Source organism: Pan troglodytes, chromosome 2, assembly GCF_028858775.2.
Source record: "Pan troglodytes isolate AG18354 chromosome 2, NHGRI_mPanTro3-v2.0_pri, whole genome shotgun sequence".
Lineage (NCBI taxonomy): Eukaryota > Metazoa > Chordata > Mammalia > Primates > Hominidae > Pan > Pan troglodytes.
In genome coordinates, this window is record NC_086015.1 from 200,809,631 (window position 1) to 200,836,388 (window position 26,758).

At 55.4% G+C, this 26,758-nt stretch overlaps 2 protein-coding genes across 2 annotated transcripts; both read right to left on the bottom strand.

Annotated features, from left to right (window-relative positions):
- Positions 1-5,000: 5,000 nt before the first annotated feature.
- LOC134809638 (protein MOST-1) lies at positions 5,001-7,485 on the bottom strand. The gene is made up of 2 exons (XM_063807447.1): positions 7,391-7,485; positions 5,001-5,293 (listed from the first exon to the last, which is right to left on the bottom strand). Exons 1-2 carry the CDS (start codon positions 7,472-7,474, stop codon positions 5,132-5,134), a joined length of 246 nt encoding a protein of 81 aa, XP_063663517.1. The 5' UTR covers positions 7,475-7,485; the 3' UTR covers positions 5,001-5,131.
- A 7,735-nt stretch (positions 7,486-15,220) lies between these two features.
- Positions 15,221-25,358, bottom strand: LOC112208690 (myosin light chain kinase 2, skeletal/cardiac muscle-like). The gene is made up of 3 exons (XM_054682502.2): positions 24,179-25,358; positions 22,029-22,434; positions 15,221-18,644 (listed from the first exon to the last, which is right to left on the bottom strand). Exon 1 carries the CDS (start codon positions 25,268-25,270, stop codon positions 24,356-24,358), a length of 915 nt encoding a protein of 304 aa, XP_054538477.1. The 5' UTR covers positions 25,271-25,358; the 3' UTR covers positions 15,221-18,644; positions 22,029-22,434; positions 24,179-24,355.
- Between the last annotated feature and the right edge of the window lie 1,400 nt (positions 25,359-26,758).

Sequence of the window (26,758 nt, forward strand, 5' to 3'; positions counted from 1 at the left end):
GAAGATCAGATACTCTCTGGGTCTTCAGCTGTAGGGCCCTCAAACTATAACATCGGCTCCTCTCCGAGTATTCAGCTGCACGACCCTCAATCTCAAACATCAGCTCCTCTTCAGGTCTGCAGCTGTAGGGCCCTCAATCTAGAACATCAGCTCCTCCCTGAGCTTTCTGCTGCACGACCCTCAAACTAGAATCTCAGCTCCTCCCAAGTCTTCAGCTGCATGACCCTCAAACTAGAACCTCAGCTCCTCCCTGAGTCTTCAGCTGCATGACCCTTAATCTAGAACATCAGCTCCTCCCTGAGTCTTCAGCTGCACGACCCTCAATCTAGAACATCAGCTCTCTCCAGGTTTGCAGCTGCAAGACCCTCAAACTAGAACATCAGCTCCTCTCCAGGTCTGCAGCTGCAAGACCCTCAAACTAGAACATCAGTTCTCCTACAGTTCTGCAGCTGCAAGACCCTCCATCTAGAACATCAGCTCCTCCCCGAGTCTTCACCCGCATGACCCTCAAACTAGAACATCAGCTCCTCTCCAGGTCTCCAGCTGCACGACCCTCAATGTAGAACATCAGCTCCTCTCCGGCTCTGCAGCTCCAAGATCCTCAAACAAGAACATCAGCTCCTCTCCAGGTCTGCAGCTGCACCACCCTCAAACTAGAACATCAGCTCCATTCCGGGTCTGCAGCTATAAGACCCTCAAACTAGAACATCAGCTCCTCTCCGGATCTGCAGCTGCAAGACCCTCAATCTAGACTATCAGCTCCTCCCCAGGTCTTCAGCTGCATGACCCCCAAATTAGAACCTCAGCTCCTCCCCGAGTCTTCAGCTGCACGATCCTCAATCTAGAACATCAGCTCCTCCCCAGGTCTGCAGCTGCAAGAACCTCAATCTAGAACATCAGCTCCTCTCCAAGTGTGCAGCTGCATGACTCTCAATCTAGAACATCGGCTCCTCTCCAGGTATGCAGCTGCAAGACCCTCAATCTAGAACATCAGCTCCTCTCCAGGTGTGCAGCTGCATGATCCTCAATCTAGAACATCAGCTCCTCTCCAGGTCTGCAGCTGCAAGAACCTCAAACTGGAACATCAGCTCCTCTCCAGATCTCCAGCTGCATGACCCTCAAAGTAGAACATCAGCTCCTCTCAGGGTCTGCAGCTGCAAGATCCTCAAACTAGAACATCAGCTCCTCTCCAGGTCTGCAGCTGCAAGATCCTCAAACTAGAACATCAGCTCCTCTCCAGGTCTGCAGCTGCAAGACCATCAATCTAGAACATCAGCTCCTCTCCAAGTGTGCAGCTGCATGACCCTCAGTCTAGAACATCAGCTCCTCTCCAGGTCTGCAGCTGCAAGAACCTCAAACTAGAACATCAGCTCCTCTCCAGGTCTCCAGCTGCACGACCCTCAAACTAGAACATCAGCTCCTCTCCGGGTCTGCAGCTCCACGACCCTCAATCTAGAACATCAGCTCCTCCCCGGGTCTTCAGCTGCACGACCCTCAAACTAGAACATCAGCTCCTCCCTGGGTCTGCAGCTGGAAGATCCACTAACTAGAACATCAACTCCTGTCTCAGTCTCCAGCTCCATGACCCTCAATCAAGATTATCAGCTCCTCTCTGAGTCCCCAGCTGAAAGACCCTCAACGTGAACATCAGCTCCTCCCGAAGTCCTCAACTGCATGACCCTCAAACTACAACATCAGCTCCTCCCCGAGTCTTCAGCTGCATGAACCTCAATCTAGAATATCAGCTCCTCTCTGACTCTGCAGCTGGAAGATCCACTAACTAGAACATCAGCTCCTGTCTGGGTCTCCAGCTCCATGACCCTCAATCAAGATTGTCAGCTCCTCCCTGAGTCTCCAGCTGAAAGACCCTCAACACGAACAACATCAGCTCCTCCCAAAGTCCTCAACTCCATGACCCTCAAACTACAACATCAGCTCCTCCCCGAGTCTTCAGCTGCATGACCCTCTATCTAGAACATCAGCTCCTCTCCAGGTCTGCAGCTGCAAGAACCTAAAATTAGAACATCAGCTCCTCTCTTAGTCTGCAGCTGGAAGATCCACTAGCTAGAACATCAGCTCCTGTCCGGGTCTCCAGCTCCATGAACCTCGGTCAAGATTGTCAGCTCCTCCCTGAGTCTCCAGCTGAAAGACCCTCAACGTGAACAACATCAGCTCCTCCCGAAGTCCTCAACTGCATGACCCTCAAACTACAACATCAGCTCCACCCCGAGTCTTCAGCTGCAGGACCCTCAATCTAGAACATCAGCTCCTCTCCAGGTCTGCAGCTGCACGACCCTCAATCTAGAACATCAGCTCCTCTACAGGTCTGCAGTTGCAAGACCCTCAAACTAGAACATCAGCTCCTCTCCGGATCTGCAGCTGCTAGACACTCAAACTAGAACATCAACTTCTGTCCAGGTCTCCAGTTCCGTGACCCTAAATCTAGAACATCAGCTCCTCCCTGAGTCTCCAACTGAAAGACCCTCAACGTGAACAACTAAAGCTCCTCCCCAAGTCTTCAGCTGCAAGACCCTCAATCTAGAACATCAGCTCCTCTACAGGTCTTCAGCTGCAAGATCCTCAAACTAGAACATCAGCTCCTCCCCGAGTCTTCAGCTGCATGACCCTCAATCTAGAACATCAGCTCCTCTCTGGGTTTGCAGCTGCAAGAACCTAAAACTAGAACATCAGCTCCTCTCCGGGTCTGCAGCTGCAAGAACCTAAAACTAGAACATTACCTTCTCTCCAGGTCTCCAGTTCTATGACCCTAATTCTAGAACATCAGCTCCTCCCTGAGTCTCCAACTGAAAGACCCTCAACGCGAACAACATCAGCTCCTCCCCAAGTCTTCAGCTGCACGACACTCAAATTAGAACATCAGCTCCTCTCCAGGTCGGCAGCTGGGAGACCCTCAAACTAGAACATCAGCTCCTCCCCGGGTCTGCAGGTGCACGACCCTCAAACTAGAACATCAGCTCCTCCCCGGGTCTGCAGGTGCACGACCCTCAATCTAGAACATCAGCTCCTCCCCGGGTCTGCAGGTGCACGACCCTCAATCTAGAACATCAGCTCCTCCCCAGGTCTGCAGGTGCACGACCCTCAAACTAGAACATCAGCTCCTCCCCGGGTCTGCAGCTGCATGACACTCAATCTAGAACATCAGCTCCTCCCCAGGTCTGCAGCTGCACGACACTCAAACTAGAACATCAGCTCCTCCCCGGGTCTGCAGCTGCACGACACTCAAACTAGAACATCAGCTCCTCCCCGGGTCTGCAGCTGCAGGACCCTCAAGGTAGAACATCAGCTCCTCCCCGAGCTAAAACACCTCTCCCACCTGGATCTCCAGCTCCACGAGTCTCACAGAACAGCCACACTGGCTCCTTCACTGTCTTCAGCTCCACAACCTAAGACATCAGTGGGAGCACCGGCTCCTCCCTGGACCTCCAGCTCAACGACTCTCATAGACTTAAAAGGCAGCACCTGCTCCTCCCCAAGGCTCCATCTCCACCACCTTCAGATGTGAACAGCGGTAGCACCACCTCCTCTCCAGGTCTTCAGTCCCACATCCCTCCCTGAACAATCCCTTCTCATGAAATTCAGCAGTCAAGAAATCTGCAGCGGAAGTAAATGAATAAATGTTTTGTTTTCAAATCGATATCTCTTTTATGTTCATGAGTTAACTTTTCTACTTTCCATTAGCCTTGCAATCTACTTATGTCCAATGTGGGAGAACAATTATTATACAAGTCAAACTAATTTCAATCATATTAGTATAGGAATTCATATTAGCATAGGCTAATAATTCATATTAGTAGAGGCGGGAGGATCGCTTGAGCCTAGGAGTTTGAGACCAGCCTGGGCAAGACAGTGAGACTCCATCTCTAATTTTTTTTTTTAAATAAAGAAATTCAGAGAGGAGAAGGAAGCGGATTGATATGTGTCTATCCAAGGACAAATTTTGTGTGCCTGTACATACAACACAACTATGAACCTTCCTTCACGCAGCTCACAATCTAGTAGCGAGAGGGAACTACGAAAACATGAGCCCCCACGATGAGGAAAAAGGCGCACATCAGAGAAAAGAAAAATGCTGCGATGATCCAATGGCAGGAGCAGCGCGCATCCGCTTTCTTTGTTTTTTTGAGATGGGGTTTCGCTCTGTCTCCCAGGCTGGAGTGCTGTGGCTTGATCTCAGCTCAATGCAGCCTCAACCTCCCAGGCTCAAGTGATCTTCCCATCTCAGCCTCCCAAGTAGCTGGGACTACAGGCGTGCACCACTACACGTTTACTTTTTGTAGAAACAGGGTCTCACAATGTTGCCAAGGCTGGCATTCTGAAGGGTGGGTGGGGCTTCATCCTACAGAGATGAAAGGCAGAAGAAGCTCAGAGCCCAAAGCAAAGGGGTGGAGGACAAGGGCGTCTTCAGAACAGAGTGGCTTGGCTGAGACACCCAGTAGGATGCCACCAGGCAGAGGTGTGGTGGAAAAACACAGGGCCACGGTGAATGCTCACATGTGAGGAGCAAACCACCACAGAACACAACAGAAACACGGTGTACTAAATCAGGCTTCAAATCGCAGCCCTGCAACTTCAGAGCTACCACAGGTAACCCAGAAAGGGAGCACGGACAGCACCACCCACTGCCTGAGGCTATGAGATGGACCAGAAACCTGCGCTTACTAACAACCTGCCTTATTCCAGAAGGAATTCAGGAAACACAAAGACACTCACAGTACAGCAAAATAAAGTAAATGTGAACCATGTTGGCTGAGGAGAAAGTGAAGAGTCTAAGACTATGTCATAAAGTTTACCTCTACTCTAAACTCTCATTACTGGCGAGCCACCAATCTGACTTTAAGTTTTCTAGCAGCTAAATTGAAGAGGCAAATGTAATCAGGTAAAGGTTTACAAGATGCAAACAAAACAGGACAGCCACCACAGTTTCTGAGAACACGCGCGGCTCCAGCTCCAGGAGAAACAGGGTGGCCATTTCCTGGGGCTGCCCTGCAGCAGGCGTGTGAGCCCCAAAGCCAGCGTCTCTGAGGGTGAACGGTGACTATGGGCTTCATGGGGCCACACGCCTCCAGTACAAGCTGAGGAAATCTCCCAGGGTAATTCAAGGAACAGGGTCTCACAATGTTGCCCAGGCTGGTCTCAAACTCCTGGGCTCAAGCGATCCCCCTGCCTCAGCCTCCCAAAGTGTTGGGAGGTCAGATGTGAGCCACTGCATCTGGCCCCGCACGCACTTTATAGAGGAGGGCTTTGCATCCTGAAGGGCGGGTGGAGCTTCATCCTGCAGAGATGAAAGGCAGAGGAAGCTCAGAGCCCAAGGTAAAGGGTACCGCCTAAGAAAAGTGACTCCATTGGGACCACAGTGAGAGGGTCCTGATACACAGCTTGGGTTAAGCCAGACACTGATTTCAAAATATCTCAGGAATGGTGGACTCAGCACCTGTCAGGCAATTCTCTCTCTCAAGCAGTCTCCTGGTAGATATTTAGTAGCAGCTGAAATCAAGATTATGTTCTGACTGACACTTGCTCATGGTTAAAGAGCTATATATGCTTTGAGGACCAGCTGAACTGGGGCAGGACTAATGCCCTCTGGTGAAAATACAGGAACCCAAACACACAAGTCAGAGCAGGAGGTGTCTCCCCAACCCCCAAACAATAATGCCGACCTTGGATTTGGGTTAAGTGCCTAGCCCAGCGTGTGAGTGTTCAGTAAGTGAAAACCATCATCACCATCATCAGGTAATGGAAAACCATCAAAGCTTTGAGCTGGCTTGTTAGCCAAGAATAGTAGCAGTGTATTAGCTACTACTAATACTCACAGCTGACAATTACTGAGCACTTGCTCCGTGCCAGGAATCACGGAAGCACCTCGCATGCATTTCCTCAATACTCCCTCCCAGTAACGGCGAGGACACAAAACTGGTAGAGCCAGGACTGGAATCCAGGCAGGCCCCAAAGCACTCCAGTGGAGCCTGCCAAGGTGGGCAGGCTACCATGCTAATGAGGTCCAGTATTTGACCACCACTCCTGGTTGAGCAAGTTTAACAGAAATCCTAAAACTAAACTTAAAATCTAAAAATTTGAGCAAATGCATAAAAAGCAGCTGTTAAAATGGATCATAAATCTTGCATCACTCGCTGGAAAACCACTCAAAATAAACGTCTCTGAGACATGGCCTCTGAGGAGGGCACTCCGTGTGGCTCGTATCACCCTGGTGACAAACCACGTGAACCTGGGTGGTCACCTGACCATATTGAACAGACGATGTACAGAGCCATTTGCATCCACTGTGGTCAACATTTAGGAAGTTTTAAGCTAAGATTTGCCAAATTGTAGCCTACTGGATTCCGGGTTCTCTTGACATCTCTTTCTAGTAGCCATGTCTTGCACTTCCTGAGTATAAACGAACTGAGATGCAAATAAAAAAAGGAGGATTTAAGAATAATGAAAAGAGAAAAATCAAGAAAGCACAATCACTAGTGTAGAGATAACAGAATTTCTGAATTCCCTGAAAACAATCTATATAAATGCATGTGAAATAATACACCAGCATCTGTGGCCCATACGTCACATATTAGAACTGATAACATAAGGTAAACATGTTACTCTGAAAACACAAATCCTCACAAATCATTAGGCAGTAAGACTGAATCCAGCACCCCCCCCCCCACCAACCCACAGCGCAGTGAGGCAGTGTCTAGCAGCCGTAGTGCTCCCCGCGCCCCAGTTCAGTCTCTGGCAACATCAGATACTTCCCACTAATAACGAGGAGCCTTTCAACATTTTCACAACATCTCAAAACTGACCCCTTTTCTAGCTTAAATGGCACGGATCTGGAAAGGCAAACTATACACAGAATCAGAAAAGACGACTGCCCCTGAGGGATTACAGAAAAAGCAGCAGTCAGGTGTTCAATGAAGTAAAATGTATCCAATGATAGCTCAGGGGAGGGGGATCAATTGAGCTGAAACTGGCAAGAACGTAACTCCAGGGAGCTCACAACACGCAAGGACCCGGATTTCCCGCTGCCTGAACGCCCAATATTCGCACACTGATAAGAACGCCTCCCCATAACTCCCCTGCCAGCGCCTCCAACACCCCCAATCCTTTCCCCAGGAACCCAGTCCCAGTTTCTGCAGTTCCTGTAACAGCCACGTTCCCACACAAGTGCTGCCTGAGCTCCCCAAGCCCTCCAACAATCACCCCCCAGTGCCCTTGAAGGTCTATTCAGAGAAGTCACCAAGCTGCAGTCACCCAGGAAATTCAAGGACCTCCAACTGACCAAAAGGCTTTCGGCTGGACAGAGCTAACCTTCCTATTCCCCTCCTAAACCTACAACCTAGTTTTCATTTCTCAAGAAGCCTTTCCCTGTGCTCACGCACGCAGTTGTTAGCTGGCTCGGTGAGGCACTCCAAGCAGTGACAGCGGTAGCCACAAAATAAACCAGAAGCATCTCCACCATGAAGCAGTAATAATAATTTGTCCTAACGATTCCTTTGTCCTTGGAAAATCAACTTCAGAAAGAAAGTTATCCACTGTGAGCAGGGCAGGCTCGCGGCTTCTTGGTCCGGAGACCCAGGTCCCACTGGCCCACTCACCCTTGGAGAGAGCTTGCTGAAGCTGGGTGTCCGATATCACTCCACTCCTCTCTATCAACCCTATAACATCAAGAAGACCAAATAAGCTGGCGATCGAAAGTTCAGGAAAAGCAGAACAAACGTCTCCTGTCAACCCTGCACCGACTCTGGAAGGCTCCCTCCTGGAACCTCCGCCTCTCCCGTCCCGCTGAGTACAGGGGAATCGAGGAAGTGCCCCAGGAGCCACGTCCAAGTGTGGTCTTCCCCTAAGAGGACAATCATCTTTCTCTCTCTTTTCCCACCTCAATCCTTCCCTTCCTTCCCCTCCTGACCTGTCTGAATTCTCATTTGCACCAGTTTCCCTTTTTCACAGACAAGACAAGATTCCCTCAGATAACTAAGCCATTCCCTGGCCATGAGTTACTACAGTTTCGGTCATTCATTCAGTGGAAAAGCGACCAGGGCCAAAAGGCGCCGCCATAAAGGTCACCTGGCCCGAGCAGACGCCAGGTCGCTGCTTCTTCCTTGGCTGCTGACATTTTAACAGCGGCCCAGACAGTCTGTTTCCGCTTTCCCCAAACAAGCACCCTGGAGACCCTCCCCCTGACGGCTCTTGAGGCGAGAAAAAGGGCCTGGCCCAGGAGCCGGTGGCCGCGACCTCGGGTCTGCAGTGGCGCCCTCTGCACCTTGGGAAGGGCCCGACGCACAGGACAGGGACCCGGCAGGAGGCAGAGGCGGCCACAGGAGACCGGGCAGCGGACGGGGGAGACCGCGGGGGCCCCGGCAGGGGATGGGGGCGGCCGCGTCGGTCGGGGTAGGGGTTGGGGGCGGCTGCGGGGGTCCGGGCAGGGGACGGAGGAGGCTGCGGAGGTCGGGGCAGGGGACGGGGGAGGCCGCTGGGGACCCGGCAGGTGACGGGGGAGGCCGCGGGGCAACCGGCAGGGAACGGGGTTGGCCGCGGGGGTCGGGGTAGGGTTCGGGGGCGCCCGCGGGGGTCCGGGCAGGGGCGGGGGAGACGGCGGCGGACGGGGGAGGCCGCTGGGGACATGGCAGGTGACGGGGGAGGCCGCGGGGCAACCGGCAGGGAACGGGGTTGGCCGCGGGGGTCGGGACACGGGTCCGGGGCAGCTGCGGGGGAGGCGGGAGGTGCCGGGGCGGTGCCAGGTGGCACCTCTGGAAGACGTTCCACAGGAAGCTCTGGTCGGGCAGCGCCGCGCCCGCAGCAGGCCCAGGGCCGCCCGGGGCTGGGGCGGTAGGAGTAGGCGGCCAAGGGCCAAGGCCCGCCGCTGGGCTGAGGCGCGTGCGGCGACTGGCGACCTCAGAGCGACACCACTTCCGCCTCTGCCGGGGGCAGGGCCTGGCGTTACCGCCGCTTCCGGGGGCGCAGGAAATGCGCGTTGTCCGGGATCCTCCGGCGCAGGCCCCCTGCGCGCGGGGCCGGGAAGGCGCTTGGAGAAAACGTCCCGCGCCGCGACCCGGGACAGGCAGTGATGGAGCAGGGACTTAGTTTGCCTTTTAGTTCTTGTATAAAAAGAAGTTTTGACGTGAATATGATTCACGCTAACAGTGGGAAACTCTGGGCGGGGCGCGGTAGCTCACACCTGTGATCCCTGCGCTTTGGGAGGCGGAGGCGGGCGGAGCTCTTGAGCCCAGCAGTGCGGACCAGCCTGGGCAGCGTGGCTAGACCCCATCCCTACAAAAATTACAGCAAGTAGTCGGGCGTGGTGGGCTCCTGTGGTCCCATGTACTCCGTGGGCTGAGGCGGCAGGATCGCCTGAGCCCGGGAGGTCGAGGCCGCAGGGAGCCGAGATCACTGCACTCCAGCCCGGTGGACAGCGAGACTCTGCAAAAAAAAAAAAAAAAAAAAAAAAAAAAAAAAAAAAGCAGGCCGGGTGCGGTGGCTGACGCGTGTAATCCCAGCACTTTGGGAGGCCGAGGCCGGTGGATCACCTGAAGTCAGGAGTTCAAGACCAACCTGGCCAATATGGAGAAACCCTGTATCTACTAAAAATACAAAATTAGCCGGGCTTGGTGGCGCACGCCTGTAATCCCAGCTACTCGGGACGCTGAGGCAGGAGAACTGCTTGAACCCGGGAGGCGGAGGTTGCAGTGAGCCGAGATCAGGCCATTGCACTCCAGGCCTGGGCAACAAGAGCAAAACTCCGTCTCAAAAAAAAAAAAAAAAAAAAAAAAAAAAAGGCAAAGCACAATTCGCGTGGGAAGGGCAGTGTGCAGCGTTCTCCGTTGTCTGTTCCGCCCCCAAAAGCTTCCCTCCTTTAGGTTTAACCTGCGCCCCCGCGCTCTGCATCAGCGCGGTCCCCGACCCGTGCAGCTGGAAACACTGGGCGCCTCCCTGCCGGGCCCCTTCCCGCCCCGGTGGTGGTGCAGCCCTGCCTCCCGCAAGACAGCACTGCCTTCGTGCTGGACACAGTTCTATGGTGGAGCCTGGAGTGCCTGTAGCACAAATCCCGGAGTTGGGAAGTGCACACCTTTGGGCCAGTGTGATCCCTGGGTCTTTCCCGGGGTGGTCTCATGCGGCCTTGCACTCCAGTCCTGTGTCCTGTGCCCCGGTTCAGAATACTACAATTATTCTCGTTATTTCATGGGGTTATTCCAGCTTTTCAGTTTCTTCAGTGCCTCATTCCATGAATGCTAACTTTTTTCATCCTCATAGTTCCTAGGGTTGTCTCTGAATTTTCACCCAGTTGCCTACCAAGATGTTGTCTGTGTCTAATGCAGGGGACGGTGCAGGTCTGAATATCTTACAGCTCACCTTTTTGGTGCCTTTGATCCGTGTTAGGAATTATCCACATCTTCTCTCTGGGCAGTATTCTACTTTCTTTTTATATTGACCCAATTATTTTACTTCTTTGGTGTGTCCTTTCTCCTAACACATATGGGTTCACTTTGAAACCCTGAAACCCACATTTACAAAAACATTTTCAATATGAAGCATTGTTCCATGACTCTTTACTGGAGTACCATCAACATTTACATTTCCAGACCACCCACTGCCCAGTGGTTTTCTTGGTCTCAGTACTCATGAAAACGGTCTGAAGGTTTGTTTTGTGTTCCTAAGCGGTAGACACGCACAACACTGCCTGTCAGTTATTTCTCGGAAACTAAATCAGCCCTTCTGTTGCCATCCTATCATGCTTCAGGGGTGCCTGTGCTAGTTTTTAATTCTTTGTCCTAACACTTAAATGTTTGCTCAAACGCCCATATTAATACTTCCTCTGAGTTTACAAAAGGATTTACTTTCTTACTGGTTGGGATGAAGCTGCCTGAGGTTCCCACCTGCTACTTTTCCTTCATTTATTGGACCATGTCATTCCATTACATGTCAGCCGTGGAGGTTTTCAAACTGTGGTCCCTGGACATGTTAGAAACGCAAATTCTCAGGCCGAACCAGGACTGAATCGGAAGATCTGGGGTGGGGTCCCCCAGGACTGAATCAGAAGATCTGGGGTAGCGTCCCCCCAGGACTGAATCAGAAGATCTGGGGTAGCATCCCCCCAGGACTGACTAGAAAGATCTGGGGTGGGGTCCCCCAGGACTGAATCGAAAGATCTGGGGTAGAGTGCCTACAGGACAAAATCGGAATATCTGGGGTAGGGTCCCCCCAGGACTGAATCGGAAGATCTGGGGTAGGGTCCCTCCAGGACTGAATTGGAAGATCTGGGGTAGGGTCCCTCCAGGACTGAATTGGAAGATCTGGGGTAGGGTCCCCCCAGGACTGAATCGGAAGATCTGGGAGGGTCTGGTGCTGTGCACCCCGACATCCCCTCACTACCCCACCGCCTCTCCCTGCCCTGTGGTCACCACAGCAGCCGCCTCTGCAACCTTGACCATCAGCATACAGGTCCCAGGGCTCGGGGGTCTCCTAACCCGTGCACCCCGACATCCCCCTCACTACCCCACCGCCTCTCCCTGGCTCTGCCTCTGCGTGGCTCCTCTCCTGCTGCCACCAGAAGGTTTTTGTAAAGCCCGACTCAGGGTGTGCATAGCCTCTCCCTCTCCCACACATGGGCTCCCCGTCCCCTCCAGCTCAGCAAACACACAGCACATCCAGGAGCCACGTGGGACCACAGTGTCCCATGGCCGGTCCCCCAGATCCCTTGGATGTCTCACTCTGGTGAGCCCCTCGCTCCAGCGCGCTCCAGGAAGCCCCCGTCTCCCCATACAGAAGGGATCTCTTCCCTCCTGAGCCATCGGTGCCCGACCCTCCCTCTCCTCTGTCGCCCCATTTGTGGCAGGTCAGCCACACCCGTGAGCCCCGGAGCTCTGTGAAGGCCGTCACGGCTCCTTAAGATGGTGCCCAAACAGTGCAGGCAGCCGGAAGCTGTTCCCTGATGAAAGAAAGGAAGAGGAAAGGAGGAGGGAGGGAAGAAGGCCTTTTCTTGTCCCGAGAGACTTCTGTAGGAATTTTTGGGTGATACTGAGCATGGTAGACCCAGGTCATCTTTCCATGAGAGGGGCCAGAGTACTGCAGGCTCAGCCGCGGTCAGGGGCTCAGGGCGCCGGGGAAGCATTCGCGTGGGCTGCCCCCACGGGCCGCCTTTGCCACCAAGACCCACTCTTCCAGCCAGGCCTTGGGCCGGCCCTGCTTTCCCTTCGGACAAGGTCTTCAGTCCACGGAGAGGATGGCCCACCTGCTGCCCCTGGGTCAGTGCGCAGCCCCAGGGAGGAGCTGTGTGAACCTGGGAGGTGCTGGGGAGCAAGGGTGCTCCACCAAGGGAGGCAGGAGGCCGGAGACCAGCCCAGCCCAGGAGGAGCCTGGCCAGGAGTCCCACCAAAGCCACTGGACCCGGGGAGCCTCCAATGACCCAGCCTTGGAGGGTCAGCACTGTCCCTAGGAGCCTCCAGTGACCCAGCCTTGGAGGGTCAGCACTGTCCCTAGGAGCCTCCAGTGACCCAGCCTTGGAGGGTCAGCACTGTCCCTAGGACAGAGTCTGCTTCGCACACAGGTCTCGCTGTCTGTGGAGGCTGCAGGCCCCGATGCCTGGGCACACGGACTGACGGCAACCCTCGGGGTGGGAGGCCCCAGATGGGACTTCCTGGCCTGCCCCGGGTGGCGGGGGGGCGGGTGTGGGAGAGGACGGAGCGTCTGTGTGCATGTGTGAGAGCCTCAAGGACGGCATGTCTGTGAAGATGGCTTCTCCCAGCCGCGGCTGCCTTCCGTGTGTGGGCAGCAGTGACGGAGCCGTGACCTCATGGGACAGCCTTTGCCGTGTGGTTTTCCCGCCTCTGATCCCTTTCCTGGGCTGAGGAGCCTGGCTCTGGGGCTCAAGGTGTGGGGTTCGCCAGCACCGGCTCCTGCCATAGATATCCTGGTGGCCCTGGCACAGGCCTGTCCTCCAGCATGGTTCCTAGACCCACCACGCAGGACTCCTAGGCCCCTGAGGGTTGGCAGGAGTGAGGCAGGCAGTCACCAACTGCCCTTGGGTGAGGCTGGTGGCCAGGGGGGGACCCAGCAGGTGCAAGCCAGGCCATCCCCAGCAGCCGCCGGAGCCCATGTCTTTCCCACTGCACAGCACAGCCAGGACATGGGGGTCAGGCCATTACTTACGCTTCTAGTCCTTACATCACCCACAACTTACCCCTAACCTGTGCCTGGCTGTGGTGCCCGCAGCCTGGGCTCCACATAAGCACAGGCCAGGAAGTCCCATCTGCAGCCTCCCACCCCAAAGGTTTCCGGCAGTCCGGGCTCCCCAGGCACCGGCCCTGCAGCCCCCACAGACAGGGAGACCTGTGTGTGAAGTCCGGGCTCCTCAGGCACTGGCCCTGCAGCCCCCATAGACAGAGAGACCCGTGTGTGAAGTCCGGGCTCCCCGGGCACCGGCCCTGCAGCCCCCACAGACAGAGAGACCCGTGTGTGAAGTCCGGGCTCCCCGGGCACCGGCCCTGCAGCCCCCACAGACAGGGAGACCCGTGTGTGAAGTCCGGGCTCCTCGGGCACCGGCCCTGCAGCCCCCACAGACAGAGAGACCCGTGTGTGAAGTCCGGGCTCCTCGGGCACCGGCCCTGCAGCCCCCACAGAGAGGGAGACCCGTGTGTGAAGTCCGGGCTCCCCGGGCACCGGCCCTGCAGCCCCCACAGCCAGGGAGACCTGTGTGTGAAGTCCGGGCTCCTCGGGCACCGGCCCTGCAGCCCCCATAGACAGAGAGACCTGTGTGTGAAGAATCCGTTTGAGGGACAGTGCTGACCCTCCAAGGCTGGGTCACGGAGGCTCCCGTGGCTTTGGTGGGACTCCTGGCCAGGCTCCTCCTGGACTGGGCCTGGGCTGGTCTCCGGCCTCCTGCCTCCCTTGGTGCAGGATCCTTGCTCCCCAGCTTCCCTGGGAAATCCGACACCTTCTGATCCTGCATGCATCCCGCACCCCTGACACTGGCGGAGTTGCCTTTCTGCGTGTATAGCTCCTAACAGGGCAGCACAGCCGTTCTGAAACCTCACACGTCCTCACTGGGGTGGCTGAGGCTGGGCCACCTGGTGTTCACCTCCTGACCCTGCAACTGTGCAGAGAACCTCTCTTCAAATAGGAGGCAGGTCTTTGTGGCTGTGTTTAAGTTAAAGATCTTGAGATAAGGAGGTCATTCTGGATGAACCCATGCACGGCAAGTGTCCTTACACAGAGGCAGAGGGAGGTTAGGCGCAGACAGAGGAGGAGGCCGCCTGGAGACCGAGGCAGAGGTGCAGCAGTGCGGCCGCGGCCCAGGGACGCCTGGAGCCACAGAAGCTGGTGGAGGTGGCAGGGTCCTCCCCTGGAGCCTCTGGAGGGAGCACGGCCCGTGGACTCGATTTCAGACCCCTCCCTGCTGAGCGGGGAGAGAATGAGTCCCTGTTGTTTTGAGCTGCCCAGACTGTGGGGATCTGCCATGGCAGCTCCAGGACCCTCAGACCTTCGGCTCAGAGCCCCTCCAGCACTGAGCAAGACGACCACTCAGGACCGCCCCTCCCCGCCCAGCCAGCATGTGCCTCGCTGCTCACCCGACCATGCGGCCCTCAGTTACAGATGCCTGCCCGGGATACGTGGGACGGGGGCTGCGGCTTCCCTGGGGACGGGGTGTGTGGAGCCTGCCTGCAGCCGTGTTCCTGTTTAGGTGCTGAGTGAAGCTGGACCTGGGTGGGACGGGGCATTCTGCCCAAGGGTCTCTTGGGGGGTCCATGAGGACTGTGTTCTGACGATACTGCCCTCCTTCCTGAGGCTGCCGTGGGGCTCCATGGAGGCCATGGGGTGGTGAGGACGGAAGAACACCTAGGCTGGGCTCCCGGGACCCCAGCAGCAGCTGAAGGCACTTGGAGCACCACAATTCCCACCCACGGGCCAGGCAAGGCCAGAACCGTCCCCAAAGAAGGCAGCAAGGAGACACGGCCTTTTAGTGATAATATCATAACCAAAAAGTTCTTTAACATTTTTTCATTTTTTTCTGTCACTCAATATTTTTAAAATTATATGTCCATTTTTTTATTATTTCACCCATCTAATCATTGCCATCTATACCAAACAAAAAAATCTATGCACCGGTGTTCACAAAGCATTTAAGAGGCCTGTGAAATGTAATAAGAACTAACTGCAGCTGCACAATATTCCCTCGTATGTATGTTATCACCATGCTGACGCTGGGCACTCAGAGCATTTACAGGTTTTTATTATAATGAATTCTGCAGTGAACATCTTCCTATATACATTTTTGTGAGTACTTTGCATTATTTCCTAAAATAAATTAGAAGAAGGAAGGATGAATCGGAGAATGTAAACACTTGGGGCTTTTGAAACACACAGTTTTTATACATTAGAGTCGGTAGTTTTAATTCAGGGAGATTGTTGTGTCTCAGAAGATATTCCACGGTGAAGTCTCACCCGACGGCCCTTCCTCGTCCTCTGCAGAGCCGTGTGTGCAGGGCCCGGGGTGCGGACCGGGCGGTTGTTCAACACAGTGAGTGGCAGCGGGAGTCCCGAAGGTTCTCAGGCCTTGTCTCCGTGGAGGGCGTTCTGTGGCCTCTCCCAGGGCAGCCGGCAGGAGCCACGCGAGAACGGATGCGTCTGTAGCAGGAGGGCGTTGATGCCTCTGAGGTTGTAGCGAGGTTGGTATTTACCTTTTCTTCCTGGTCCATTCTGAAGCTCCAAAGAACAGTCAGTTTAATACAGAGACACAATTACAGCAAGCATCTAGTGTGAGGCGAGTCATGCATTTTGGCTAGAATTACTCAGGGCGTTGGAAAATCACAAACCTTTTCAAGTAACTTGCAAATTGCTAGCATTCTCTCTGCAAGACAAGAGACGCTGTCTGTGCCCTGACCCCTGACTCCACACCCCAGCTTGTTCTGCCCCTTTCTGATTGTTCTAAGTAACTGACATACTTAGAGCAGTTTAGAGCCACGTCGTGGCCGTTTGAGGCCGGTGTGCTGTGATATTTTCCTACAGAGCACGGTCACTTCCAGAGGCGAGAGAGGCACAGAATTCTATTCTGAGAATCCCTGGGACGCACGCCACGGTGGCTGTGAGTATGAAGGCAGATGCTGCGGAACAGCCTGGAAAGGATGTGGGGTCCGTGGCCCCTGGCAGTGCCCGGAGCCGAGCAGCCACCTTCCTGGAGGAGAAGGCCTGGGCCAGATGCCTGAGAATGACACACGCAGGCCCAGCTGTTCTTCAGAGATACAGAGCGACCCACCGTCTGCTTTGCTGGGACTGTCCAGTGTTCGCAGGGAAAGTCCGGCATCCGGCATGCTGGGGCGGTGGCTGCACCAGCTGAGAACCAGTCTCTGATTTTCGGGGTGAGAAAAGTAGAGGTGGGTGCTCTACCTGAATGCTCACCAGCTCAGGGGTGCGGCTGAGCAGTGGACATCAGTCAGACATCTCTGTGAAGTGTTAGCGAGAAGAGTATCATGGAACCATCAGCAGCCGCTTGAGGTTAGGCCCAAACCAGTGGGGCTCACTGCATCCAAACACTCGGGGCCACCTGCCGTCATCGGGGGTGGCCCTCCTTTCTTCTGAGCGGGGATTCTCTTCCTGCCTGGAGGGAGCAGTTTGGCTACAAAGCTGCCTTTGAGAGCGAGACCCCGTCTCCCCTCCCTGCGTTCCCAGGACTTTGTGAAGAAGAGAAAGTGAGTGGCTCTTCCTTTCTCCTGGATCTCGGCTGTGGGGCTGCCCGCCGCCCTCCTCCTCTCACCCTAGGCTACCTGACCCGTGGAGGCCGGCCTGAGACAGACGCATCCCCGAACACCAAGTGCCCCGTCTTCTAGGCCATTCCAGGGACTGATGAGTCAACACGGGCTTCTTATCCTAATGTTTTCATTTGGAACTCCGCTATTGATCTGATGTTTACAAAGGAACCCACGCGTGACATTAAACTGTCAAAAGAGAAGCCTGCACCCTGCGAGAATTCCTGCCTGAGATACTGTCTTTTTGTGAGTGTAAGTGCAGAGAGAGCCCACGCAAACCGCAGGACACCAGAGCCGCCGCCCTGCCCCTCCAGGCTGCCGGCACTCGGGCTCACCCTCTCTGGAGGAGCCATCATTCTGGCCTCAGATTCTCCTTCCAAAACACTGCAAACAGAATGTCAGGCAAAGAAAGAAAGAGCCAGGCACACATGGAGAGATGGCAGCGCGAGTGTAAGTGGTGAGAAACCCAGCGAATGAAAATATCTACATAAGAATGCAGACACAGCACCCTCAGACGCCGGCTGCAGAAAGCGCTGGAGACACTGCAAATGAAAACGTCTACATGAGAATGCAGACACAGCGCCCTCAGATGGCTGCAGAGAGCACTGGAGACCCAGTGAATGAAAACGTCTACACGAGAATGCAGACACAGCACCCTCAGACGCCGGCTGCAGAGAGCGCTGGAGACATTGTCCATGAGAAGAAAAAGAGAAGGTCAAGAACTGCAGTGGAGCAATAAAAATTACACGAAAAGGAAAGATTTGTTTTTTTTTTCTTTGCTGATTGTATTTTTCCTATTCTCCCTCCACTTTCTTTCTAGAACTCCAACTTTTCTCACTGCGTTCTCTATTTTCTCATTGCAGTCTCTATTTCCATGCCTATTTGTAAATGCAATACAAAAATGATTGCCTGGGAGAAATACAAGCGATGTTTCAGAACTCAGTAAGTGGGTTTAAAAATAGTTTAGATATCACTGAACAATAATGAATAACTAGAAAGTAGGTCAGAAGAAGATTCTCAGAATGAAGGACAGAAGCATAAGGAGGAAAATAGAGAGAGCAAGTGTGAGGGACTGAACCGCGTCCTCCCAGAATGCACATGCGGAAGCCTGGCTTAGTTCTGGCTGCCATAACAAAATGCCATAGACTGGGGGCTCAGAAACAACAATGCATTTCTCACAGCTTTGAAGGCTGGGGAGTCTCAGATCAAGGTACCGGCAGATTCCGTGTGTGGTGAGGACCGGCTTCCCTGGTGTGTCACTGCGTCCTCACATGGGGGACGGGGGAGGGGCGCTCTGGGGCCTCTTTTATGAGGACACCGATCCCATGATCAGCGGTCCACCTTCAGGACCCCATTCCTACCACAGGCCCCATCTCCTAACACCATCGCCTTGGGGATGAGGATTTCAACAGATGAATTTCGGGGAACACGGACATTCAAACCCTCACAAAGCCCCACCCACCAAGGTGAGTCTGTCTGGAGAGAAGACATTAGGGAGGTAATTAAGGTGAAGTGCAGCCAGCAGGGTGGGGCCCTGATCCAATAGGACTGGAGTCCTTATGAGAAGAGGAAGAGATACCAGATTGTGTGCGTGTGTGTGTGTGCATGCGTGTGTGCATGTGTGTGCACGTGTGTGTGGGGTTGTGTGTGTGTGCACATGCGTGTGCACAGAGAAAAGGCCTTGTGCACACAGGGAGCAGGCAGCCCTCCACAAGCCAGGAAGAGAGGCCTCACTAGACTAACCCTGTCCCTGTGTTGATCTTGAACTTGCAGCCACCAGGGTTGTGGAGCCCCTGGTCTGTGGTGCTGGCTTATGGCAGCCCTACTGCCCCAGTGAGATGGGAAGAGACAGCAGACACAATGAGAAGACACCACACGTGAGTAACTGGAGTTCTGGGAAGAAGAGAAAGAATAGGCAAAATCAGTATTTAAAGTGGTAATGGCTGAAAATGTTCCCAAACTGACGCAAGACATCCCGGCCCCGGTGGGCTGCTTCTGACCCTGTGACCCAGGGCTGTCACCGCAGGAGCCTCCCTGGCCGCCTGGCTATTTGCTGTCACCACAGCAGGCCTGCTGCGGCTGCCCCCCCTCTGCAGATGCCAGCGGGTGCCCTGGGGAGCGGCAGGCACTTCCTTTCCCGCACTCAAGATGCCCACGTTTTGAAAACCCGAGGGGGCGCATTGGATTCTCCACCTACACATTTTCAAAAACCAAATCCGGTCAGTTCCACCAGGACTCCTCCGGCTTGTGCCGGAGTCACACCCTCCCCGAGAAGACACGGGAAAGAGGAGGCGCTCGGGCACTCGGTGGAGCGGCTCCGCCTTCAGGGGCAGCCCGGCGGGAGGTCGGGAGGAGCAGAGGCTTCTGTGACGTTCTGGGGTTCTCAGAACATGATCACCTCACAGGGTTTCTCCAGAGGCCCTTTGGGTAGCATTTGGCAGACCCTGTCCCCACCAAAGACCAGTGGTGAGAGCCCCCGCTCCAGTACAGAGCTGTCTACGCAGCTGGCCATGGGCGGTGCGTGTCTGCAGGGGACTCTTCTCCCACTCTCCAGCTCTCCTCACTTCTGCCTCCTGCCCCCTCGGGGAAAAAGAGAGGCTTCCTAGGCAGAAGTGCCCCTCCCAGCTCTGCACTCTCTGCCCCTGGGGGGGAGCCAATGTCTGATCATAAATCTCTTCACACACTCACACTTGCACCCCCGAATAGACCCCACAGGCTGCCCCGCCTCCCAGAGAACTTCCCCCAGAGACAGCCTCTGCCTGTCAGGGAAGCAAAGTGACGTGCTGCTCAAGAATGTCCCCAGAAGGCTCCGGCGCTTGAGACAAAGTTCAAGGGCAAGGACATTCGTCATTTCCTGTGGTGTGCTGAGGGCATTGATGATGTCTTTCGAAAACACCCCACCTGTGTTTCTCCTCTGCTCTTACACCTCCCAACAGCAACAACACCGACAGACGACTTCTGTGAGCAAATGTGCGGCTTTTTTCACCAACAAAGAAGCAATAGATTCTGCAGTGGACGCCAGCTGGCTTTTCCCTGTCCCACGAATCCCTGGCCAGCCCTCAGTTCTTGCATAGACATGCCATTTCAGTGTAAATTTATTTGAGAGCAAGGCCATTGTTAGTAATTTTCCCAAATAAAGAAATGCAGTGTTAATTTGATATTTGAAATTCCTTAGAATTGAGATCTGCATCCCAAGAAGAGCAACCTCCTCTCTTTCCTTCTTGCTTTTTCTCTTCCCTCCTGCATTTTCATCTGTCTCCCTGTGTTTCTTGGTGCCTTTGCCCCTCTGCTCTCATTGGCAGGCATCTAGCCTGGGCCTGATGCGTGGCTGCGACGATGGTAACTGGCTGTGTAACCAGATCCTGACGTTTGATCCGTCACCATCTAGTGAGGGTGGATGAAACCCGCCTGGGACTTGCTGTGCAGAGGGGACGGGGTCAGGAGCCAGCTCCCAGGCCGACTGCGGCCTTGCAGGTGATGTGGGAAAAGTCGCCGAATCCAGCCATCCAAACATCACACACCCATTAACTCCGGCAGATGCGAATGGTTGATGTTGGTGATGCCGGTAGCCAGCTTCACGCTGGCCTAATACCTGGGAGGGGGACTGGCTGGGACACTGTGGACCTGAATCTTCCTCGGATATGCTCATTGCAGAACGAAGGTTGGAAGAAAGCCATTCTGGTGACTTGGCCAGCCTCACCAGCCTGTCCCCTCCTCGAACACACACCTGCCCTCACTCTGTGCTGTCTCTGGGACGGGATCACATTTGGAGCTGGCCAGGTCTCTACCTGGTCTCTGATGGTCTGACCTCTGGGAGGACACTTCCGTCTGCCTGCCACACTTGTCCTGGCTGCAGTAGGTTTCCTGAGACTGGACAGGAGCCCCATCCATGCCCGGGAAGATCCCAGCTCCCCTCAAGACTCCTGTGACCGCTCCAAGTTCAGGTCCTCAAAGTCATCCTGACTCCAACCCCTGGCTCTGCCCCCGGCTTGGTTCTGCTGCACGAAGACCCAGACCCCAAGCCTGGCCCCACAGTTCTCCCCAAGTTCAGAATTCGGTGACCCCACCAAGGGCGGGGCCGGGGAGCAGGGGCGATCGCGTGCAGGAGACCTTCAGGGGAAGGGGAGACATGGCTCCCGACTCAACTTGCTGCTATTTTAGGGCTGGGCTGCTACCAAGTGCAGCTTCCAACCAAAGGGCCTCGGCCCCTGATTCCCTGCAGAAGGCGGTGGCGTCAGCACATCCTGCTCTTAGCACCTCTGCTCCTTCCACCTACCCCAGGGGTGCCCTTGGGGGGCCTGGTCCTCAGGGTCTTCAGGGGAGCATGGCTGGGCTCCCTGCTCCCTGTGACTGCATGCCCACTGGGCGGTGACTCTCCCAAAGGAGGAGGGTCTAAGGGCCTCCGGGCTCTCCTGGCAAATACTGGGGTCAACAGAGCTGGCACGTATCCCTCTCGGCTGATTTCCTCCTATTTTTTAATGGAAATAAGCAAACAAAAAAACAAAACAAGACATAATTTCTAGACAAAAAGGCTTTTTCACATAAAATTATGAATGTTGCAAGGTTTCACTACTTGTCATTCTAGGAGGGGGTACAGAGAACTTGCAACACCTCCCCAGGTAAAACCAGCCAGGGCTGCCTTTGCTGGTCCTGCCGGTCTCCGTGACAGGGATGTCACAGGGCTGCAAAGAGGGTTCCAAGGGCCCCAGCTGGTGCCCACCTGCCAAGAGGGAACTGCAGAGCCTTGGCCTCTGGGCCACCAGCTTCCCTCTCCCAACCGCTGCTCACTCCAGCCACCCAGGAGTGAAGCCAGGTGCCTTTCCTCGTCCTGCTCCTGGTCCCCGGTTCACCTCACTTCCGGCCGCCTCAGTTCCTTGCTCCATCTCAGCCCCCAGGGAAACCCCAGGCAGTGAAGAGTGAGACGTTTTCCCCAAGCAGAGAGAGTGCCCTCCTTGCCTGCTGTGAAGGTGACTTCCGCACAGACTCGGCCCCGTGCCCTCCTTGCCTGCTGTGAAGGTGACTTCCACACAGACTCGGCCCCCTGTCCCTCTGCTCTTGCCGACGGGTCTTATTTTGGGTCTCGTGTCTCCAGGCCCTCAATTTGTATTTATCCCCCATTCCTAGAGTTTCTGCAGGATACTGAAACCAGCCCCCCTGGTTTTGGGGTGGTTGTGAATCAGTGTCTCCTGTTCCTTGGAGCCCCCTCTGTGCTCCCCAGGAAGCAGGAAGTGGAAGCCCCCACTTTAATCCTACCAGGGCAGCCTCACTTTTACCTACATTGATTTGTCCGTGTGTGTTTTGACGTCCTCTCTGAGCATGGCTGGGCACAGCAAGTCTATTTCCACTCCCTAAGCATGGGTGGTCCTGGCTGGCAGAGGGGACGGAGGCAAGGTCCAAGACTCTGCTGTCCCTGAGGTTCTGGGGCTCAGGCTGCTGGAGGCGGTGCCAGGCGGGATGGAGGTGTCGAGGTGCCTGGGCACAGATAGTACCCTCAGAGAGGGGACCGGCCTGGGGGACCACGCAGCTGGTATTACGGCCTGCTTGCACCCCATTGGCTGGAGCCTAGTCACATGTCATTCACTGCAAGGAATGCTGGGCCGGTCACAAGTCACTCGCTGCAAGGAATGCTGGGAATACAGCCATCCTGTGGGCTGGTGAGCAGCCGGGCATCTTGGCCACTCTCCTGTGGAGGGTTAGGTGTGGACAAAAAGTATTTGGTAAAAAGAGTTTGAAACCAGCAATGAGACCCTCCCCAGCTCTGCCCTTTCTACGTCCCACATAAGTTGTTTTTCTTTTAGTAACAGGGAGGGGCCTGAGCCAGCCTGGCCTGCTGCTGCTCCCACACCTCCAGGACTCCTCCACAGGCAGGGTGGGGCCGCCACCAGCTCTGCCCAGCAAACTGTGGGCACAAGGGCTGGGGGTCAGGCTAGGCTGAGGCAGCTTCTATTATGCCTGCTCTGTGACCCAGAGACCATAGCCCTGGGGGCTTTAGGAGGGCCACCGGCCTGGGTTCAGCAGTGACATGAGTGACACACAGACCCTTTGCTTTGAGCCAGTGGGAGGTGGGTGTTACTGCAGCGCAGTCCCCGCCTTGGTGATGCCACCAGCATGTGCGGCACTCACCTGCACTGCAGGACCACCCCCTCTGTAGGACCACCTGCCTCCTCGCCCCACACACAAGCCCTCGGGGGCACCTCTTGGCCCTTGTGCCTGTACGGAGCCTGATGCCTATTTGAATAAATTATTAGAAAAATTATTAGGTGAGGCCGGGCACGGTGGCTCATGCCTGTAATCCCAGCACTTTGGGAGGCTGACACGGGCGGATCACGAGGTCAGGAGATCAAGACTCATCCTGGCTAACATGGTGAAACCCCATCTCTACTAAAAATACAAAAAAATTAGCTGGGCGTGGTGGCAGGTGCCTGTAGTCCCAGCTACTCGGGAGGCTGAAGCAGGAGAATGGCGTGAACCTGGGAGGCAGAGCTTGCAGTGAACCAAGATTGTGCCACTGCACTCCAGCCTGGGTGACAGAGCAAGAGTCCGTCTCAAAAAATAAAAATAAAAAAAATTATCAGGTGAAAGGAGCCAGACACGAAAGCAACCATGTGTCCTGTGATGGCGTTCATATGAAATGCTTGGAATAAGCTGCTCTATGGAGGCAGAAAGCAGATAGGGGGCAGCCCGAGGCTGCGAGGAGAGGGAGCTAGGAGTGAATCCAGGGCTCCTTTTCAGGGTGATAGAAATGCTTTGCAATTAGATCCTAGTAATGCCAATATACTAACAACTACACCTCTTTCAGATGCTGCAGGTGGACAGGTGACAGGTGGGGACGCGGTCCCTGTCCCTGGCACTCCCGTCAAGAAGGCACAATCCTCTGTGCTTAGGGTGGGGGTGACTTGGCTGCAGACGCTCCTGCCCCGGCAGAGGCCGTTTCTTCCCAGACTCCCATGTGGCCCTGAGTCACTGGGGATCAGAATGAGCATGAGAATGTGGATTCGCGGGGCCCAGGTGGGGTTTTTTCACAAGCCCCCGGGGGCAAGGCTGAAGCTGGTAGCTCAGAAACTGGAGCTGGCTGTCAGCATCAAAACACTGCTCAGTGACAGGGGCTGTATGGCCTGGGGCAGTCCAAGAAAATCATCCAAGAGTGAAGGAAGAACTGTTCTGAAGCCTTCCGGCCTCCAGTGAAATTCCTTGGATGGGAAACCCTGGGGAGGGAGGGTCCCCATTCCCCCAACCCCACTCACCCCGACAAGGGACAGCTTCCCTGGGGACGTCCTCGGACCCGCCCTGCGTACTCAGATATTTAGACGATGTTCTGATATTCAGTGATTTTCAGAGTAATGGTGTTAAAGTTACACATATATATGCAAAAATAAGAAAACAAACGAATTCCTATTCCTCCATCTAGAGAACACTACCCGTTTTACCTTTTTTGGCGTTTCTAAATAAAATCTTCAAACGAGATCGTGCTGTTCCTGCTATGTAGTTACTTTTAATTCTCTCAGCGATGTCTTAGAGCACCTTCCTGTTTAAAGGAGCGAGCGCCTGACGCGAGCGAGCCCGCGTTCACGGGCAGTTTTACAATGGGATGCCGCAGATGCATTTCAAGGCATAAAACAGAGCTCCCCCGCACCCCGCGGGCAGGTGGATCTGATTTTCCTCCGCTGCAGCGTTTGCTGAAACCGAGCTCCCCCGCACCCCGCGGGCAGGTGGATCTGATTTTCCTCTGCTGCAGCGTTTGCTGAAACCGAGCTCCCCCGCACCCCGCGAGCAGGTGGATCTGATTTTCCTCTGCTGCAGCGTTTGCTGAAACCGAGCTCCCCCGCACCCCGCAGGCAGGTGGATCTGATTTTCCTGTGCTGCAGCGTTTGCTGAAACCGAGCTCCCCCGCACCCCGCGGGCAGGTGGATCTGATTTTCCTCTGCTGCAGCGTTTGCTGAAACCGAGCTCCCCCGCACCCCGCGAGCAGGTGGATCTGATTTTCCTCTGCTGCAGCGTTTGCTGAAACCGAGCTCCCCCGCACCCCGCGGGCAGGTGGATCTGATTTTCCTCTGCTGCAGCGTTTGCTGGGGGCTAAGGGTGAGAACCGCGGGAACGAACTCACGCGCGGCAGCGTCGGGAAACCCGGCCCACAGCGCCACCGTGTGGTCTCTGCGTCCCCCGTCCGGAGTCACCCCGAGCCGGTTCCCTTCCTGCCGTCCCCAGGAGCCGACGCTCTGAGGGTTTGTTTTCAAACACTCCAGCTGCGCAAGCATCTTCTCAGGGCGTCCTGCGCGCCGCCCACACTCTCCTGTGGATGGTCCCCCGGCTCCGGCCGAGTCCCTCCCGGGAGGGCTTCCCCGAGGCCTCCCTCCGTCCTGGGCAGTGGCGGGGCTTGCAGGAGGCCTCGGAGCTCTGTCGGGGCCGGACGGACCGCGGTCCTGGCCAGCGCGGGGACAGAAGGGAGGACGCCTTGGAAGGAGGTGGAGGCCAGAGTCGTGAGCGGCCCTGAGGAAGCCGGCGAAGGCGCAGACGTGCATCCCGCCGGCAGGAAGCCGCGCCCGGCGCGGTCATGCTCGGCCTCAGTGATCCGGGCGGGAGAGACCGAGGCAGATTCTTCTCACACCCACCAGGGCCCCGGATCCAGCCAGCGCCGGGGCAAGCGGACCCCGGGCCGTCTACACCCGGGCTTTCCTTCCCAGCTTCCCCGCTCTCAAATTCAGTTGAAAGTGGGTTTGTAGGCCGGGCGCGGTGGCTCACGCCTGTAATCCCAGCACTTTGGGAGGCCGAGGCGGGCGGATCACGAGGTCAGGAGCTCGAGACCATCCTGGCTAACACGGTGAAACCCCGTCTCTACTAAAAATACAAAAAATTAGCCGGGCGTGGTGGCGGCGCCTGTAGTCCCAGCTACTCGGGAGGCTGAGGCAGGAGAATGGCGGGAACCCGGGAGGCAGAGCTTGCAGTGAGCCGAGATCGCGCCACTGGATTCCAGCCTGGGCGACAGCGAGACTCTGTCTCAAAAAAAAAAAAAAAGAAAGAAAGTGGGTTTGTAAGAAACCACGTTTACAAGCAAAAGCCACCCTCCGACCTTCTGTCACAGCAGTTTTAAGCGTGTGAGGTCTCCCGCCCCTGGCTCTCTGCGGCAGCAGCAGCCTTGCGCTTTCCGAGGTAATGGCAGCCCCACCCTGCTGGGCGCCCGCCAGCGTCTCCCTGTCACTCGAAAGACAGTGTCCAAACCCCTGCCTGTTACCCCGGGCCCTGTGGGTCTATCCCGGCTGCTCGCCAGCTGTGGCCTCCTCAGACAGCCTCCTTTCCCCCAATCCCAGCCTCAGCCCCTCGGACGCTTCCAGGTGGGGAGGCCCTGGCAGGCTCCAGGAGGCTCAGGTAGAACTCGGGGGATCAGCCACCAGGCGTGGTGGCTCATGCCTGTAATCTCAGCACTGTGGGAATCCGAGGCGAGCAGATCACTTGTGATCAGGAGTTTGAGACCAGCCTGGCCGACATGGCGAGCCCTGCCTCTACCAAAAATACAAAAAAAATTAGCTGGGCGTGGTGGTCTGCGCCTGTAATCCCAGCTACCTGGGAGGCTCAGGCATGAGAATCACTTGAACCCAGCAGGCAGAGGTTGCAGTGAACTGAGATTGCACCACTGCACTCCAACCTGGGTGACAGACTGAGACTGTCTCAAAAATAAAAGGTGATCAGGAAGTTCTTGTTTTTGCTTTTTGTTTTTCCCCCTGTGGAACCCTTTGCTCTGCAAAAGAGAAGCGTTTCTGTGGTGGGGCACTCAGCTCCCCCCATCCCCCCAGAACTGCTGATCCCACCGTCATGTGTGCATTCTTGAGGCGGCCTGAGACATGGCTTTGAAAAACACTGCTTGCGCCGGGTGCAGTGGCTCATGCCTGTAATCCCAGCATTTTGGGAGGCCAAGGTGGGAGGATTACCTGAGGTCAGGCGTTCAAGACCAGCCTGGTCAACATGGTGGAACCTCGTCTCTACTAAAAAATACAAAATTAGCCGGACGTTGT

Excerpts from the sequence above, each read along its gene's own strand:
- LOC112208690 (XM_054682502.2), bottom strand. The coding sequence starts at position 25,270 with ATGCACGTCTGCGCCTTCGCCGGCTTCCTCAGGGCCGCTCACGACTCT.
- LOC134809638 (XM_063807447.1), bottom strand. The coding sequence starts at position 7,474 with ATGGTGGAGATGCTTCTGGTTTATTTTGTGGCTACCGCTGTCACTGCT. Across the intron at positions 5,294-7,390 it reads GCCAGCTAACAACTGCGTGC|GATGAAGCTCCACCCGCCCT; the intron begins GTGAGCACAGGG and ends TCATCTCTGCAG.